This window comes from Heptranchias perlo, chromosome 18 (assembly GCF_035084215.1).
Source record: "Heptranchias perlo isolate sHepPer1 chromosome 18, sHepPer1.hap1, whole genome shotgun sequence".
NCBI lineage: Eukaryota > Metazoa > Chordata > Chondrichthyes > Hexanchiformes > Hexanchidae > Heptranchias > Heptranchias perlo.
This window is the reverse complement of record NC_090342.1, coordinates 29,321,815-29,341,541: the sequence shown is the minus strand read 5'-3', so window position 1 is coordinate 29,341,541 and position 19,727 is coordinate 29,321,815. Positions and strand designations below refer to the sequence as shown.

Sequence of the window (19,727 nt, the reverse complement as noted above, 5' to 3'; positions counted from 1 at the left end):
CATATATAATGACATCACCATGAAATATTCTTCATATTTCATGAAGATGACATTATAGCTGAGAAAAGATTTCAAAGCAATCTCATCAGAACTAATCTACTAACTGTACATCAATATTATTCCCATTTAGTGTTAATGGCCCAGATTTTCCTAGGACTTCTCATCGATGTTATGGGGACCCTGAAACAGCACAATGACTTATGCCATTGATTATAGCGCTCCATATTTTCTTGAAACATTTGCGCTGCTTTGCCGTTATGCTCACCAAAGTCAGTTAGAAGGTAATTATCATAGCTCCACCCACATTTAAATCAAATGGTGATCATGATTTTCCTGCATTTAAACCAGTTTTCACACCACTACCCCTAGACTTAAAAAAATAATGGTCTAAGTGGCCTGGCAGCATTGTAATTTATTGCTGCAAGATTGGTATGCAAAACAGAAATCCAAAATCAAATTGATCTGAATAAAGAATCTCACCCGAACTATCATAAGAACTAAAACGGCATCAATTATAATAGACAGCACAATCCCAGTTCAATATTTCTTAGCAAACAAATTATGCCTTTATAAGGATTCAGTTCATTATAATAGATAACGTAGTCCAGTACTTATGCATATTCAGAAATTACATACATCCATAGTCATACAAATGTTCTGTATGTGTATTCTAAATACATTAATGGTGCCCAACACTGCTTGAAATTTTCACACTGCTAATTATCCTTAAAACACAAGAAATTTATCTTAACTGGTTGATTAATTAGTTGATAACCATGTTTTAATAGGCAATGTAAAATCTAAAGTATGTGCAGTCTAAAAAGATAGTTGTCAGCGGTGTATGAAAAATAACACTTAATTTAAGTCTGATTCTTCTAATGATCCCCTACTAGGAATTGACATCACTGTCTCGGCAGTCAGGCGCATGAAAATCAATCTGGTCTGCCATCCCTCTCTTTTGAAAACTATGAATTTCCATGCGTCCATGCGACATGGAGGAATCCAGTGGCGGGGAATAATTGTTCAAATATTTTGATCAATACTAACAGAATACATCTCTGACCAACCATGGGTTCAAATAAACCTTCCTGAAATTTACAGGCCCAGTAAATGCTCATGTCTATGAACATTTTATTGTTAATAGCAAAAATGTTTAAAATGGGGGGAAAGTCCGATAGGTGCGAAACTTCCATGCCTGTTGCTGTAAGGTTTGCGGATACTTGAGATGATGCCCAAAATATAAGAATTACATTTTTTAATAATTGCACCTACCAGTAGGCAGTGCTTTTGTAATCATCCAATATTTTTAATAAATGAATGATGTTCAATGCAATAAAATGTTGGCTATTGTACATTTGGGTTTGAATATTATTTTTCAAATTTGAAGGTTGGTTTAACATTTCCAAATGACATCCATTGTCTGAGACCTAAATAACTTTAAAAATATAACATAGCCAAGAGTACATTGCAGCTCTCAACTCATTCCAACTGAAGTGCCATGTAATAAGAGCAGGTTATTTTTGTGCTTCTAAATGGCTACAGTATTGCAATATTTTCCACAGCTATGAAATCCACTAATGTCTACCATGACCTACTTGTGAGGCAGGAATATTTTTATTGTTTTGATATTAGTACAGGTAATGCTTCATAATGATTTCGTTTTGATATTTGCTTAGTAACTAAAACATTAATTTTGAGATCAAATCTATGAGAATACCAGGGCGGGGTGGGGGGGGAGAATGTTGTGGGGCAGGTGGGAAGGTAAAAATCTTTAAATTCTCAAACCTGACCCCAATCCACCCACTTCTGGTTTTAACAGATGTGGGTCAAGGACGAACAACCAACCCGTTCTCAGGAGGCGCGTTGGTCAGTAAAATATTTTAAGAAAGCTGCGTGCCTTCATGTTAACTCAATTTTTATTTGGCTGGGATTCCCGGGCTGCGGGAATTCTAGCAGGTAAAAGGAGGCGAGAAGGGCCAGATCCATGAGGTAAGTGCATTTATTGCACTGTTTGAGGGCCAGGAGGAGCAGAAGCGCTTCCCCGTGGCCCACCTCGGGGAAACATCCCCGCAATCGGACCCCCACAACCGTCCGAAACGCTTTCCCTCACGATGTCCGATTCACCCCACCCAACAATGTCCAAACCCTAAAGATCCGATCTCTTGCTGACCCCCCCCCATCCAAACCCCGATCTCTCCCTGACTCCCCCGATCCAAACTCCAAAGATCCCAATCTCTCCCCAGCCCAAATGCCGATCTCTCCCCGATCCCGCCGATCCAAACTCTGAGGACCCCGATCTCTCCCCGAATCCCCACCGATCCAAACCCCGGAGACCCCGATCTCTTCCCGACCGCCTGCCGATCCAAACCCCAAAGCCTCTGATCTCTCCCCAACCCCCAGCATCCAAACCCCAAAGACCCCGATCTCTTCCTGACCCCCCCCCCCCACAATCCAAACCCCGAAGACTCTGATCTCGCCCCGAACCCCACCGCCCCCCCCCAACCAATTCAAACTCAGGAGATCCCGATTGTTCCCCGACTGCTTTCCTGCCTCCAGCATCCAGCCCATCAATCTAGCTGGCTGGCGGGCGTGAAACCTGTTGAAAAAATTTAAATGACATCCTACCGTCAAAATTGGCAGGACCCGTGGGAAACCCTTACTTCTGGGTTTACTGTCTGAAAATCCTCCCCCCTCCCCCCACCCTGCTCTCTTCCCAGCTCCGAGTAAATATCAGGGCCTCGAAGTCCAGAAATTGAGGTGCACTTGTGGAAATGAAATCATTCCACTTATCAGCTGTCAGTTGCATAAAGGGGAAGTTAAACCTTATTTACTTCCAAAATTGAGTTCCAAAATTTAATTCACTAAGAATACCACTAAAAATCCGAATAAACAACATAATGAAAATGGAATTTTAATTATTCAATACCATTAATTGATAGTCCTGATAACACATCCTCCAACTCACCATGAGCAATGCCATAGAAAATCTACTAGTATTTCCATAAAATTATAAACATATTCTGAACTTTATCAAAAAATTAAGCCTCTTTTTGCCTTTAGGTCTCTAAATGCTTTAATTTTTTTTACTTTATCTCCACTTCTTTGTCATTTTACTCCGTACCTCTTTTCTCAAATGTTTTTGGTGATGAAGCATTTCTTCCCAGTTACATTATTTGTGTAACAATAGGTTGAGGTAAGAGATATTAGAGATTAGAAGTTATTCAGCTGAAAAGCACTTTTTCTTTTGTAATACATCACAGAACAGAACTGTTCTACTATCAGGCAGATTTGACTAATGTCTCTCACCCAAGGTCTATTTGGTGTTGCACCATCATCTCCAAATTCCCTTCCAAGTCACACACCATTCTGACTTGGATCTATATCACCACCACATTCTCAAGGGCAATTAGGGATGGGCAATAAATGCTGGCCTTGCCAGCGACACCCACATCCCATGAACAAATAAAAAAAAACTATTGCTTCATCATCACTGGGTTAATTCCCTACCTAACACCTGTATGGGAGCACCAACACAACAAGGACTGCAATAGTTCCAAGAAGGCGGCCTACAACCACCTTCTCAGGGGAACTAGAGATGGACAATAAATGTGACCTTGCCAGCATTACCCATGTCCCATGTCCTGAGAACAAATAAAAGAAATAAATGATGCAACATTTGCCTCCAACATTAACAAGTTGATGAGAGAAAAGTGCTAAATAACCTGGGCAAAGATAAAATAACAAAAGAAAAATCAGAATAGGGATAGGGCCACTAAGGGATGCACATGAAAAACTCACAGGTAATGACAGCAAAATGGCAGAAATATTGATGGTTACTTTGCCTCCGTATTTACCAGGGAGACTAACAAGGTGGGCAGGACATTAGAAGAAATCGACAAAGATGTTAAAGCATTTAAAGGTGGAAAGTGGGGAGACAATTGATCAACTAATCACACTTAGGGAGGATAGGACCGCTGGTCCAGGCAGAGTGCATCCGGAATCGTAGGGGCTCTGTGGTCGGTCGGTCGGTCTATCTATCTATATCTATATATAAAAATTCACTAGAAAGGGGAATACTGCCAGAGGATTGGTGGACTGCTAATATTATTCCAATATTAAGAAAAGGGACATAGAACAAGTTGAGGGAACTATAGACCAGTTAGCTTAACGTCGGTGGTCGGAAAGATAATGGAGTCTATACTCAAAGATGTAATAGAAAAACATCTAGAAATAGAAAGTATAATAAAGAGTAGTGAGCACGGATTTCAAAAGGGAAGGTCATGCTTGACCAATCTTATTGAATTAATTGAAGTAGAAACAGAAAGAGTAGACAAGGGTAATGTTGTACATGTAATATGTTTGGATTTCCAAAAGGCCTTCAATAAGGTACCGCATTGTAGACTCATGACTAAGGTCTGACTATGTGGGATCAGGGGACAGGTAGCAGAATGGATAGCAAGTTGGCTACAAAAAGAAAACAGAGTAGAGGTTAAAAATAGCTACACAGACTGACAAAAGGTGGGAAGTGGTGTTCCACAGGGATTGGTGCTGGGACCACTGTTGTTCACAATTTACATTAATGATTTGGATTCCAGAATCGGAAGTACAATTTCAAAATTTGAAGATGACACCAAATTGGGGGGGTGCAGTTAATACATAGGAACATAGAAAATAGGAGCAGCAGTAGGCCATTTGGCCCTTCGAGCCTGATCCGCCATTCAATATCATCATGGCTGATTCTCTCTCGATACCACAGACCCAGTCTCTCCCCCCATGCCCCTTGATGCCTTCTGTGTCTAGAAATCTATCTAGCTCCTTCTTAAATATATTCAGTGATTTGGCCTCCACAGCCTTCTGTTGGAGAGAATTCCACAGGTTCACCACCCTCAGTGAAGAAATTTCTCCTCACCTCAGTCCTAAATGTCCTACCCCATATCCTGAGACTGTGACCCCTCGTTGTAGACCCCCCCAGCCAGAGGAAACATCCTCCCTGCATCCAGTCTGTCTAGCTCGGTCAAAATTTTATACGTTTCAATGAGATCCCCTCTCATTCTTCTAAACTCGAGCGAATACAGGCCGAGTCGACCCAATCTCTTCTCATACAACAGTCCTGCCATCCCAGGAATCAGTCTGGTGAACCTTCGCTGCACTCCCTCTATGGCAAGTATATCCTTTCTTAGGTAAGGAGACCAAAACTGCACACAATACTCTAGATGTGGTCTCATCAAGGCCCTGTATAACTGCAGTAAGGCATCCTTGCTGTTGTACTCAAATCCTCTTGCAATGAAGGCCACCATACCATTTGTCTTCCGAACTGCTTGCTGCACCCGCATGTTTGCTTTCAGTGACTGGTGTACAAGGACACCCAGGTCCCTTTGTATATCAACATCTCCCAATCTATCATCATTTAAATAATACTCTGCCTTTCTGTTTTTCCTTCCAATGTGGATAACTTCACATTTATCCACATTATACTGCATCTGCCATGTATTTGCCCACTCACTCAACTTGTCTAAATCACCTTGCAGCCACTTTGCATCCTCCTCACAACTCACAATCCCACTTAGTTTTGTGTCATTGGCAAACTTGTAATTATTACATTTGGTTCCCTCATCCAAATCATTGATATATATTGTGAATAGCTGGGGCCCAAGCACTGATCCCTGCGGTACCCCACCGGTCACCGACTGCCACTCCAAAAAAGACCCATTTATTCCTACTCTTTTTTTTCTGTCTGTTAACCAATTTTCAATTCATGCCAGTATATTACCCCCAATTCCATGTGCTTTAAGTTTGCACACTAACCTCTTATGTAAAGACTTTATCAAAGGCCTTCTGAAAATCCAAATACACCACATCCACTGGTTCTCCCTTATCTATTCTACAGTTACATCCTTTAATAAATCCATGCTGACATTGTCTAATCCCGTTGATATTTTTTAAGTGTCCTGTTATCACATCCTTTATAATAGACTCTAGCATTTTCCCTACTACTGATGTTAGGCTAACCGGTCTGTAGTTGTCTGTTTTCTCCCTCCCTCCTATTTTAAAATAGTGGGGTTACATTTGCCACCCTCCGATCTGCAGGAACTGTTCCATAATCTATAGAATTTTGGAAGATGACAACTAATGAATCCACTATTTCCATGGCTACCTCTTTTAGTACTCTAGGATGCAGATTATCAGGCCCTGGGGATTTATCGACTTTCAGTCCCATTAATTTCTCCAGCACTATTATTTTTTACTAATACTAATTTCCTTTAATTCCTCCTTCTCACTAGACCCTTGGTTCTCTGGCATTTCTGGGAAGTTATTTGTGTCCTCTTCCATGAAGACAGAACCAAAGTATTTGTTTAATTACTCTGCCATTTCCTTGTTCCCCTGACTCCCCAAAGCCTTTCCACCATCTACAAGGCACAAGTCAGGAGTGTGATGGAATACTCTCCACTTGCCTGGATGAGTGCAGCTCCAACAACACTCAACAAGCTTGACACCATCCAGGACAAAGCAGCCCGCTTGATTGGCACCCCATCCACCACCCTAAACATTCACTCCATTTACCACCGGCGCACAGTGGCTGCAGTGTGTACCATCCACAGGATGCATTGCAGCACCTTGCCAAGGCTCCTTCGACAGCATCTCCCAAACCTGTGACCTCTACCACTTAGAAGGACAAGGGCAGCAGGCACATGGGAACAACACCACCTGCACGTTCCCCTCCAACTCACACACCATCCCGACTTGGAAATATATCGCCGTTCCTTCATCGTCGCTGGGTCAAAATCCTGGAACTCCCTATCTAACAGCACTGCAGGAGAACCTTCACCACAAGAACTGCAGTGGTTCAAGAAGGCGGCTCACCACCACCTTCTCAAGGGCAATTAGGGATGGGCAATAAATGCTGGCCTTGCCAGCGACACCCACATCCCATGAACAAAAAAAAAATCTCTTGGTCCTTTTTTGCTGAATTCTAAACTGCTCCCAATCCTCAGGCTTGCTACTTTTTCTGACAACTTTATATGACTCCTCTTTGATTCTAATACTTTCCTTAATTTCTTTTGTTAGCCTTGGTCGATCTGTTTCTCGTTTTGTGTTTTTTGTGCCAGAAAGGAATATATAACTGTGGAATTCATGCATTCGTTCTTTAAATGTTAGCCATTGCCTATCCACCGTCATGCCTTTTAATGAAGCTTCCCAATCTATCATAGCCAACTCACTCTTCATACCTTCATAGTTTCCTTTGTTTAAATTTAGGACCCTAGTTTCGGATTGGACTACTTCACTTTCTATCTTAATGAAGAATTCTATCATATTATGGTCACTCTTCCTTAAAGGACCCTGCACAACAAGATTATTAATTAACCCCTTCGCATTGCACAATACCCAATCTAGGATAGCCTGTTCCCTAGTTGGCTCCTCAACATACTCATCTAAAAAACCATCTTGTACACACTCCAGGAATTCATCCTCCACAGTATTATTGCTAATTTGGCTTGGCCAGTCTATATGTAGATTAAAGTCATCCATGATTACTGTAGTACCCTTGTTACATGCATCTCTAATTTCCTGTTTGATACCGTCCACCACAGTACCACTATTGTTTGGAGGCCGAAAGACAACTCCCACCAGTGTTTTCTGCCCCTTGGTGCTTCTTAACTCCACCCAGACTGATTCTACATCTTGATTTTCTGAGCCAATATCCTTTCTCACTATTGCTCTGATTTCATCCTTTACTAACAACGCCACCCCACCTCCTTTTCCTTTTTGCCTGTCCTTCCTAAATATCGAATACCTTGGATATTCAGCTCCCAGCCTTGATCACCCTTCAGCCATGTCTCCGTAATTGCAATTACATCATAGTCATTTATATCTATTTGTACTGTTAATTCATCTACCTTATTGTGAATGCTTCGTGCATTTAGATACAGTGCCTTTAGATTTGTCTTTTTAACATTTTTCGACATCTTAACATTTTTTTTGTACTATAGCCCTATTTGTCTTATTACCATTTTTCTTACCCGGACCCTATTTGTTAGTGCACTCTTTTGTTTGTATGCTCTGTCCCTTCTTGATACAATCTGGTTATCCTTACCCAAATCACTTTCCTGCACTGCTTCCTTGTCTTTTCTCTTTTGCATTCTAGGCTTCTCTCCACCGGGACCCTCCCCCCACCTTATTTAGTTTAAAGCCCTGTATACCTCCCTAGTTATTCAATTCACTAGAACTCTGGTCCCAGCATGGTTCAGGTGTAGTCCGTCCCAACGGAACAGCTCTCTCTTTCCCCAGTACTGGTGCCAATGCCCCACAAATCAAAACCCACTTCTTCCACACCAATCTTTGAGCCATCCATTCGTCTTCCTGATCCTAGTGACCCTATACCAATTTGTTCGTGGCTCAGGTAATAATCCAAAGATTATTACCTTTGTGGTTCTGCTTTTTAATTTAGTCCCTAGCTGCTCAAACTCTCAGCAGAACCTATTTCTTAGTCCTACTTATACAAAGGAAGAATCCCTCAAAATGCAAAAGGACATTAATAAACCTGTAGAATGTGCATGTAATTGACAAATAAATTTCAATATGGGCAAGTGTGAGGTGGTGCATTTTGGCAGGAAGAATAAGGTGACCACATACGGCTTAGGTAATAAAAGTCTAAACAGAATAGACGAGCAAAGGTATCTAGGAGTACAGATACACAAATCACTAAAAGTAGCGATGCAGATTAATAAGGCCATAAAAAAGGCAAATCAAGCACTAGGGTTCATTTCTAGAGGGATAGAATTGAAAAGCAAAGAAGTTATGTTAAACTTGTATAGAACCTTGGTTAGACCACACTTGGAGTATTGTGCACAGTTCTGATCTCCATGTTGTAGAAAGGATGTAGAGAGATTGGAGAAGGTGCAAAAAAGATTCACAAGGATGATAACAGAACTGAGAATAGTTTGGGGAAACTGCATATAGCCAATGTATCAGAAATAACTATTACCTGTATTTCATTGGATGAAGCAGCTATGGCATCCCCTTCCAATATTAAAGGCTGAATTTATCCACAATAGAGTGTTTGGTTCAGAACATGTGATAAAAGTTTGTTCTCCAATACACTATTAAAATTTTAATTTAAGGTTCATCTGATTACTCAACTGGTTAAGATAGTGAGTAGCTGACCCATTGAGACCAGCAAGGTCCCAGTTTTGACTCCTAATCAGTTCTAGGTTACCTGAGGATGAAATTAATATCATAGTAGAGGAGGAGGGAAGTAGTGATATTGGCTAGGATAAAAATAGATAGAAAGGAGGTGATAAATAAGTTGGCATCACTCCAAATTAATAAGTCACCCAGTCCAGATGGGATGCATCCTAGGTTGCTGAGGGAAGCAAGGGGTCACCATTGCCCAGAAATTTAACTGGACCAGCCACATAAATACTGTGGCTACAAGAGCAGGTCAGAGGCTGGGTATTCTGCAGCGAGTGACTCCCCTCCTGACTCCCCCAAAGCCTTTCCACCATCTACAAGACACAAGTCAGGAGTATGATGGAATACTCTCCACTTGCCTGGATGAGTGCAGCTCCAAAAGCACTCAAGAAGCTCGATTCCATCCAGGACAAAGCAGCCCGCTTGATTGGCACACCATCCACCACCCTAAACATTCACTCCCTTCACCACCGGCGCACTGTGGCTGCAGTGTGTACCATCCACAGGATGCACTGCAGCAACTCGCCAAGGCTTCTTCGACAGCACCTCCCAAACCTGTGCCTCTACCATCTAGAAGGACAAGAGCAGCAGGCATATGGGAACAACACCACCTGCACGTTCCCCTCCAAGTCACACACCATCCTGACTTGGAAATATATCGCCGTTCCTTCATCGTCGCTGGGTCAAAATCCTGGAACTCCCTTCCTAACAGCACTGTGGGAGAACCTTCACCACACGGACTGCAGCGGTTCAAGGTGGCGGCTCACCACCACCTTCTCAAGGGCAATTAGGGATGGGCAATAAATGCCGGCCTTGCCAGCGATGCCCACATCCCATGAACGAATAAAAAAAAAATAGCAGAAGATCTGACCACAATCTTTCAATCCTCCTTGGATATGGGAGTGGTGCCAGAGAACTGGAGGATTGCAAATGTTACACCCCTACACAAAAAAAAGGGGAGAGGGATAAACCTGGTACCTACTGGCTAGTCAATCTAACATCAGTGGTGGGAAAACTACTAGAGACCATTGTCAAGGACAAAATTAATTCTCACATGGAGAAGCATGGGTTAATAAGGGACAGCCAGCACGGATTTGTTAAAGGCAAATCATGTCTGACTAAATGATTGAGTTCTTTGATGAAGTAACAAAGAGGGAGACATATGGCAGACACAATTTATTGCAGATAAGTGTGAAGCGATGCATTTTGGGAGGAACAAAATGGAGAGGCAGTATAATCTATACGGTACTATTTTGAGGGGGGTGCAATAGCAGACGGACCTGGGGGTGCGTATTCACAAATCTTTGAAGGTGGCAGGGCAAGTTGATAAGGCAGTTAAAGAAAGTGTATGGGATACTTGGCTTTGTAAATAGGGGCACTCAATACAAAAACAAGGAAGTCCTGCTAAACCTTTACAAATTGGTTAGGCCTCAGCTGGAGTATTGTGCACAATTCTGGGCACCATACTTTAGGAAGGATGTCAAGACCTTGGAGAGGATACAGAGGAGGTTTAGCAGGATGATACCAGGGATGAGGGACTTAAGTTATGTAGAGAGATTGGAGAAGCTCGGGTTGTTCTCCTTAGAGCAGAGAAGGTTAAGGGGAGACCTAATAGAGATATTCAAAATTATGAGGGGTTTGATAGAACAAGTACGGAGAAAATGTTTCCTGTGGCAAACCAGAGGTCATAGATTTAAAATAATTGGCAAAAGAACTCGAGGGGAAATGAAGAGAATTTTTTTCATACAGAGGTTGTTAAGGTCTGGAATGTGCTACCTGAAAGGGTGGTGGAAGCAGGTTCCATAGGAACTTTCAAAAGGCAATTGAACATATACTTGAGGAGGACTAATTTGCAAGGTTATAGGGAAGAAGTTGGGGTGATAGAACTAAATTGGACAGCTCTTTCAAAAAGTCAGCACAGGCACGAATGGCCTCCTTCTTTGCTGCAAGGTTCTATGATTCTATCTCAGCTAAAGAGAATGTCTGGGATAATTGGCCAGCATTCCTGTTTCTAATCCTTATCCAGCAGCCCCTGTTGGAAGTACATCTGTATTGTCAGAATGAGAACGGAAACAGTTTGGACTGCAGTACTCCAAAGGTTGAATAACTTCCCAATACTCATTGTCCAGGTTTACACACGAATAAAAGCAACTTGGGAAAATGCCAAAGGGTGAATGGTACCCATGTAACTATATCCCAACAAGGAGTCAAAGGAGATGAGGAAGAGGAGAAAATTGGTGGAAAAAAGGAAGGAAAATAAAATAAAAAGGATTGCTTTCCTCTTTGAAGGAAATGTATCAGTACAGATAGACTTTAATGCACTGTGAATCAACTAGTGCCTGAGTACATGCATTTATTAAAGAATGCCCCACTTGTCACATTTTAATTAACTAATGCCAATTGTCATGAAGATTAATTATTTATTACAAATTATATAATGTTACTGATCAAAAGTATATATTTAAAGAAAAAAATATTCAATGTTCCTACATTTGCCAACATAAGAGCAATTTCTACGTTTTAGGTGAAGTGCTTTGGAGTGTTTTTGAGGGATGTAATGCATGTAAATGCAAGTCTTTCTTGGTGCTATGCCTGGTGCACAGGTGACTTGGTAAATGAAAGTATTATTCGGTATTGCAAGCAAGGATAGATGATTAGAAATGTAGTGAGTTTTGAACTGCCTAAATTGGACAATAAAGTTGGATGAATTTAAAATAATAGTGCAAGGCATTGTGCTTCTGTATATGCTCAGAAAATTTTCTTTGTTTTGACTAAATTTATCTAAACTGTGGGAAAATTGCTGTTTATGCAATTCTGTACATGCACCTTAACATGACAATTCTGATAATGGGCAAAATGTCCCCTTTACACAAAAAGAATTGGTATAGCTTAGAACTTATGTTCGCTTTAAATAAAAATTCTCAGTAACAAGATGGCCATCAAATTATTTTAACACTGGAGCAAGAAGTCCCTTTGGATCTCCAGATGACAGCAATTAAATCCTAAATCCACACTTTTAACTCAGGGTGGGAATCAGGTGGGTGGGGGTCAGGCGGCAAACTGTCTTGACCTAAGCAGTATGAGATCCAGGAGATTTTAACTCCCAGGCTTCATCTGCATGCCCCTGGTCACTTTCCTGCCCAAAAGTGGTGGGAAGCAGAAGGCTGCCATTGAGGACCAAAGGAATGGTCCCCAGCACTCAGGTAAGTCGCACGGAGAGGACTTCGGGAGGGCCTCAATAGGGGGCAGGAGCCCAGGTCAGGAGAGGCCTAAACTTTTCGTATGAGCCAGGAGGAACATTCCTGTTCTTCCTGGCCCCAAAAGGAAAGTCAATAAAGGTAAAAAGACCTTTTTGGGCCTCTTCTGGCCCCAACTTCTCTTCCCGCTAGGTGGACCTGGCCGGAAAGTCACAACCGCTTCTCCACTTAGGCCCACAGTTAGAATAGCAGTCGGGCCCATTGATATCATCAGAGCTGAATATTTAAACAAGGACCCCACTTGCCTACTCAGAAGAGTGGCATACCTGACGATGAATGAAAACAACAGATCCTAAAAGTCTCCATGTGCCACCTTGCCGATCTACATGCAACATCCGTAAGATCTGAAGGAAACGAATACCCCTGAAAAGTGAAAATAGGAACAATTAAATTAAAAAATGAAACACTTAAAAATGTTGTACTTCAGTAAATAGTATTTTTAAAATTATGTGCCTCTTTTCAAAGTCCATTACAATTTAGTTTTTGTTGCTTTTTAACATTTTACTAAGTTTCATTAATGTAGGTGAGATTTTCCAGTTAGTATCAGCCTCAGCCTCTTCAAACATTTGGAGAATGAACAAGAAATGTAAAAATGGAACAACGTTCCAAATACAATCTTTACTATAGTGCAGCTCATAAGATGACATACAAGGCAATTCGGACTTTCTGGCCTCTAGTTCAAATTCTTAATTCTTTACAAACTCAAATCTTGAGTTGGGGTGCATAAAGTTACTGTCCTCAGGAAATAATTTCTACATAAATTCCTTGCTAGACATTTTCTTCCATGCCGTGGTTTCATGAGGTATTATTCAATATCCTAAATACAGTAAAAAAAAATGCTGTTTCATTTTGTCAACTCAGTTTTCAAACATTTGCATTTTCGTTCCCTCCCCATTTCAAATTTGCAATTGTGTTTCTATCCTCAGTGCACCTTGTTCCATTCTGGCAAAAGGTGAAACCAAATGCTTTAAAACTCAGACAGTCAAAAATCTTTTGAGTTCATTGCTGTCATTAGATTATGGGTTTGTATCATTACTGCTTATTTTGTATTCCACCCACCTCCCCTCCCACCCCCACCAAGTCCAAAGCAGCAGCTCTAACAAACAATGAAATATTTTGAGGCCCAGTAAAACTGTGCATCCATCCTAGATTTTATAATGGTTGCCATCCAGTCTAAAGTAATCTACATTTGCATCCAATACCAACCACTTGTTAAAGTTGAATTAGTTACCAAGGAGTACCCAACACTCTCCCTTCCACACCCCTCCTCCCTTCCTTGCCAGTGATATTCCCACCTGAATCACAATTTTCCATCAATAAATCTGCCATTGCTGGAGGAAAAGAAGTTTTACAAGTTCAAAAAAAAATCCTTACATTTTAAAAATCTCTTAATGGCATTCAATTCTCAGCCTTTGATGTCTGTTGACTTCCAATCCTTTTTTCCATTAAAGATTTTTTAAAATTTGTTTTAAACATTCTTTCCTCCAATAACAGCAGATTAGGTATTAATGGTGGATAAACTTTTAAAATACTAGTGCTTAAAAATTTCTTCAACAATTACACAATTAAGGGGAAAAGGAGGTCACTTTTTTTAATTCATTGTCTATTGCATTGCTAACAAACGTATACATATATATAATACATATATATGTGTATGTAAATATAAAATATATGGGCTCTTATCTCTCCCCAGTGCCGCTAATGTATTACGTACTTTAGTGACTCGGGGAGAGCACAACAAAGGCAGCAGCAGAAAAGGGACAGAAGAACCAGTGTAAGGAAAAATTATGGGCTGGTATTTCTTGGATATGAAACTCTTCTGCAATTCTCAGTTACCCTATAGTAACTAGTGTTGCACACGGAGAACACGCACATGAGAAAAAAAGGGCAAACTGAGCAAGTCTGGAGGTTTTAATTGGTCAAAAATTCAAGATTTTGATCTATTTGCAGAAAATCGCGAATTTACGCTGAATTTACAAATTTCATGAAGAGAAGTGGAACTAAATAAGGGGAAGTTGTTAAGGACTGGAAAGCTGTACTGGAACATTCTGTCCACCCTAGCCACTGATACTAACACTGCCTCGGACTATCACTATTCTAATTAAGCACTAAGGTATGTAGACACATAAGGCACGATTTTAAAATGAAAGTGCGGGTGCAATGGGGACAAAGAATATTGGGATTTTCTGGAGCGGGAACGAATCCCGGCTCCAACCCGCCAAAAAACGTGCACGACCCAGAGCCATCTGGGTGCGCGCGACATTCCCGAACCCAGAAGTACCGCCGGTAATATGATATTTAAACCAGCAATTCAAGTACTTAAAATAAATTTAATTAATAACGATGGCAAGCGATTTCAACGTTGCCTCAACATGTTTCCCATGCTGTGTGAAACATGGCATGGGAAACTTGGTGGGTTGCAGCCGGCAGCCATTTGGACATTTAAATCCCTGTTTTACAGATGGGGATAAAAGGTGAATTATTGCAGCAGGGCACTCAGTTCTCTCAGACAAACTTTTGGCTGGGAGATCTTTATGTTTAGATGGAAAATTCTTGGTTTACACTCAGAATTGTTCTGTTTACACATATTTACCTACTTTTTGGACACCCTCAAACTGACATCAGGATGGGGGAGGGGGGGTGCAATGGCTGCATTCAGCAGTACATCCGAGGAGGAGGAGCATCACCATCCTCACCAGGCACGGCGTGCAGTTCCACCACTTGCAGCTCCGCCACACAGAGGTGCACCACAGGCACCTGCACAAGAGCATAGAGGGGAACAACAGAGGGACCGCCGTCGCAGGAGGCACCACCTTCGTGAGACGGTCCACAGACCAAGGCTGAGCTTCCTGGACCTCTCTGAGGAGCAATGCCTACGGAGGTTGAGAGTGAGTCGCCAGGTCGTCGCAGACATCTGCAACCTCCTTCATACCAAGTTGCTCCCAGCTGGGCCTGGTGGCATCACATTGCCAGTCGCAGTTAAAGTGACCACTGCCCTCAACTTCTTCGCCTCCGGATCATTCCAGGGTGCCACCAGGGATATCGCCAGGACATCTCTGTCCTCTGCTCACAAGTGCATAAGGCAGGTCACCGATGGTTTGTTTCGCAGTGCGTTCCAATACATCAACTTCCCCATGGATGACCTCAGCCAGCTAGAGAGGGTAGTGGGTTTCCACTCTGGCTGGCTTCCCTGCTTCCCACAGGGTGCAATCGATTGCACGCATATAGCAATCCGAGCACCTCCACACAAGCCAGGACTATTCATCAATAGAAAGGGATATCACTCCATCAACGCGCAGCTCGTTTGCAACCACGGGAAAGGTTTTCTTCACGTGTGCGCCAGATTCCCTAACAGCTGCCATGATTCATTCATACTGAGGGAATCCAACAACCCGCCCCTCTTCCAGGCACAAAACAGCCTTAAGGGCTGACTCCTCAGAGACAAAGATACACCCTGCACACGTGGCACATGGCACCTCTGAGGAACCCCATCAACGAGGAACAGCGTCAATACAATGACAGTCACATCGCCCGTTATTGAACATGCGATAGGACTGCTGAAGATGCGATTTCAGTGCCTGAGTCTGGGGGAGCGCTTCAAAAAGCACCGGCGAGAGTGGGTCGAATTATAGTCATCTGTTGTGTCCTGCACAACATGGCGCAACAGAGAAGGTTACCAGTTGATGAGGCCCAATGCCCTCATTCAGCATCTGCCGTCAACATGATGATGATGATGGAGATGGAGATGGACGACGACGACACTCATCAGCAGAGCAGCGGCTCACCTGGCTGCTCGTGAGGCTACAGATCCTTAATATTTGAACGATTCTCAGAAGGATATATGCAAAGTGAGGATAGTCCAGTCGTCAAACCACCTGGAAAGAGCAGCGCCAACACAGCACCCACGCCCCCCCCCACCCCGCACAAAACAGTCCTACAACTACACATACACCCACTGTGAATGTACCCACTGGGTGGCATCAAGTCTTGCCGTTCATGATGAAGCACATGAAAGGGCGCTATCACAAAAGGCAGTTAAGAATGGGCAAGACGTGGCAGTAGTGGCGAGAATGATAACATTTAATGTGAATTTAACAAAAAACAAAAATAAATGAAAAACATGACAGTCTGTCAGACACCTTATGCATACCCTTCATGCTCAAAAATCCTTAGCCTTTCTCTTCCTACTACTTCTACGTGGTGCATCCCTTGTGGCTGCAGCAGAGGTAGTGGCAGGTTGCTCATGTGCATGCCCTGACTGCCTAAATGCTTTCAGCCTACGCCCTCTGGGATTTGAAGCCTGTGAGGGCCCTGCCAAAGACTGCTCCACCTGCACCTGTACAGGGGCAGACTCGGCCACCTGGAGAGGGGGCAGCATTGGGGGTACTGGTTGAGAGGGGGGCAACGGGTGAGACATGGGAGCGCTTTGAGTGGCGTCCCCACTTCCATGTCCCCTTTCGCCATCATCGCTCTCCTGGATCAGGCCCACATCACTCCTACCACCCTGCTAGACAACAGTTTGGCGGACATGTATGATGCCTTGGAAGCCTTGTTGTAAAGTTTCTGTCCGCCTGTTTAAGGCTGCAGAATGTTGTTCACCCTGAGTCCAAACGGCCATTGTCAGGGCCTGAATGGACTCATTTATGAGCTGTACTTGAAGCTCGATGGAGGCTAGCCTTCTCTCCATTACAGACATCCCCGCGCCACCATTCCACTCATGCAGAAGTTAGACTCCTCCACCCTCTGCACTATTGTGACTCATCTGAGTCACAAACTGTAAAAATACAGGGGCCTGTTCATGCAACAGAGCACAGAGTGAACAGTGTGGGAGTTTAAGGGTTAATCTCTTTAAAATCTAGTGTAAATCGCTATCAACTGTTTAAGTTCAAATTTAAAGTTTACATTTTTAAGTTTCTGTCAGGCTTCAGCAGAGAGCTTCTGTAGTAAGTTAACTGGTTAGCTAGATTAAACTGGTTCCTGAAGGTGGAGCAGGCCTGACTCATCTGAGTCACAAACTGTAGAAATACAGGGGCCTGTTTGTGCAACAGCACAGAGTGCAACGGAGCACAGAGTGAACAGCTGAGAGTCTGGTGAGTGTGGGAGTTTGGTGAAGTGGGGGAAGGAGGTGCTGCTTTGCCTTGCTTTTCCTAACTTTTTCCGCAGAGCGGCGGCGGACCTGAGCAGCAGAAGACAGAGTGGGGAATAAAAGCAGCAGCAGACCTGCAACAAGAGAAAATTACTGTGTGACGTCACAGGTGAGGCAGGAGAGTCCGAGAGGTGAGCACAATATAAAAGGAGAGTCCGAGAGCGGGAGGAGAGTCTGAGAGGTGAACGCAGGGTAAATCTAAGGCAAGTCATGGCAGCACAGCTCGCACCAGTGATATGCTCCTCCTGCACTATGTGGGAAGTCATGGACGCTACCAGTGTCCCTGGTGACCATGTGTGCAGGAAATGTGTCCAGCTGCAGCTACTGGCTAACCGCATTTCAGAGCTGGAGCTGCGGGTGGATTCGCTGTGGAGCATCCGTGAAGCTGAGACTATCGTGGATAGCACGTTCAGTGAGGTGGTCACACCGCAGGTAAAGATTACGCCGGCGGAAAGGAAATGGGTGACCGCCAGGCAGAGTAAAAGGACTAGGCAGGTAGAGCAGGAGTCCCCTGGGGCCATCTCCCTCTCAAACAGACATACAGTTTTGGATACTGTTGGGGGAGGTGGCTTATCAGGGGAAAGCAGCAAAAGCCAAGTTTGTGGCACCACGGGTGGCTCAGCTGCACAGGAGGGGAGGAAGGAGAGTGGAAGGGCTATAGTGATAGGGGATTCAATTGTAAAGGGAACAGATAGGCGTTTCTGTGGCCGCAAACCTGACTCCAGAATGGTATGTTGCCTCCCTGTTGCTAGGGTCAAGGATGTTGCGGAGCAGCTACAGGACATTCTGGAGGGGGAGGGTGAACAGCCAGTAGTCGTGGTCCATATCGGTACCAACGACATAGGTAAAAAAAGGGATGAGGTCCTGCAAGTTGAATTTAAGGAGTTAGGAGATAAATTAAAAAGCAGGACTTCAAAAGGTAGTGATCTCAGGATTACTACCGGTGCCACGTGCTAGGTGAGTATAGGAACAGGAAAATGGACCGGATGAATGAGTGGCTGCAGGGATGGTGTAGGAGGGAGGGTTTTAGATTCCTGGGATATTGGGACCGATTCTGGGGAAGGTGGGACCTGTACAAGCGGGACGGGTTACACCCGAGCAGGACCAGGACCAATGTCCTCGCGGGGGTGTTTGCTAGTGCTGTTGAGGAAGGTTTAAACTAGAGTGGCAGGGGGATGGGAACCTGAGAGGGGAGTCAGAAGGGAGTAAAGTTGAGAGCAGCAAGAGAGGGGAAGATCCAGGGGAAATTTACAATACAAATAGTACAAACAGTTGTTCAAGAATAAGTGAAAGGGAAAAGCGTAGAGCAGCAGAAAGAAAGTGTACTTTAGTCACTACAGATGAAGTGAAAACTAGAAGGTGTAAGGCGATTAACCCAGCATCAAAGCTGAAGGTCAGGCTAGGGTGTGTGGCCCAACTAAGAGTTCTATATACAAATGCAGGGAGTATAAGTAATAAATTAAATGAACTACAGGTTCAAATTCAAATTGGAGGATATAACATGATAGCTATTACTGAGACATGGCTGCAGGATGGTCAGGATTGGGAACTAAATATACCGGGTTATAAGGTCTACAGGAGAGACAGGGAAAATGGAAGAGGAGGAGGAGTAGCCTTAATGATTAGAGATGAAATCACTTCAATGATAAAGGAGGATATAATGAGAGGTAAGCAGCCAACAGAGACCTTATGGGTTGAATTGAGAAATAGGAAAAGATCTAAGACTATAGTGGGAATTGTGTATAGGACCCCTGGCAGCAGCTCTGAAGTGCTAGATTGTATAAATGCAGAGATTAGACAAGTGTGTAAGAAAGGCATAGTGGTCTTAATGGGGGACTTGAACCTTCACATAGATTGGGAAAAGCAGACTAGCAACTGTCAGAAAGGTAGTGAATTTCTTGAGTGTGTTTGGGATAGTTTTCTACAGCAGTATGTCCTGGAGGCAACAAGGGGGCAAGCCATACTAGATTTAGTAATGAGTAATGAACCAGATTTAGTTAACGGCTTAACTGTATGCGAACATCTATCCAATAGCGATCATAACATGATCGAGTTCAATGTAGTGTTTGAAAGGGAAAAAGTGAGTCAGCTGCTAAGATTCTAGACTTGGGTAAGGCCGAATTCAATGGGATGAG

At 43.2% G+C, this 19,727-nt stretch overlaps 1 protein-coding gene across 1 annotated transcript in view; it reads right to left on the bottom strand.

Moving 5' to 3' along the window:
• The window catches only part of kcnq1.2 (potassium voltage-gated channel, KQT-like subfamily, member 1.2), a 715,294-nt gene that overhangs the window by 595,488 nt on the left and 100,079 nt on the right, over nucleotides 1-19,727 (bottom strand). Inside the window, exon 6 of the mRNA XM_067999137.1 lies at nucleotides 12,713-12,809. Within this exon, the coding sequence (XP_067855238.1) occupies nucleotides 12,713-12,809 (97 nt within the window). The remainder of the gene's footprint in view (nucleotides 1-12,712; nucleotides 12,810-19,727) is intronic.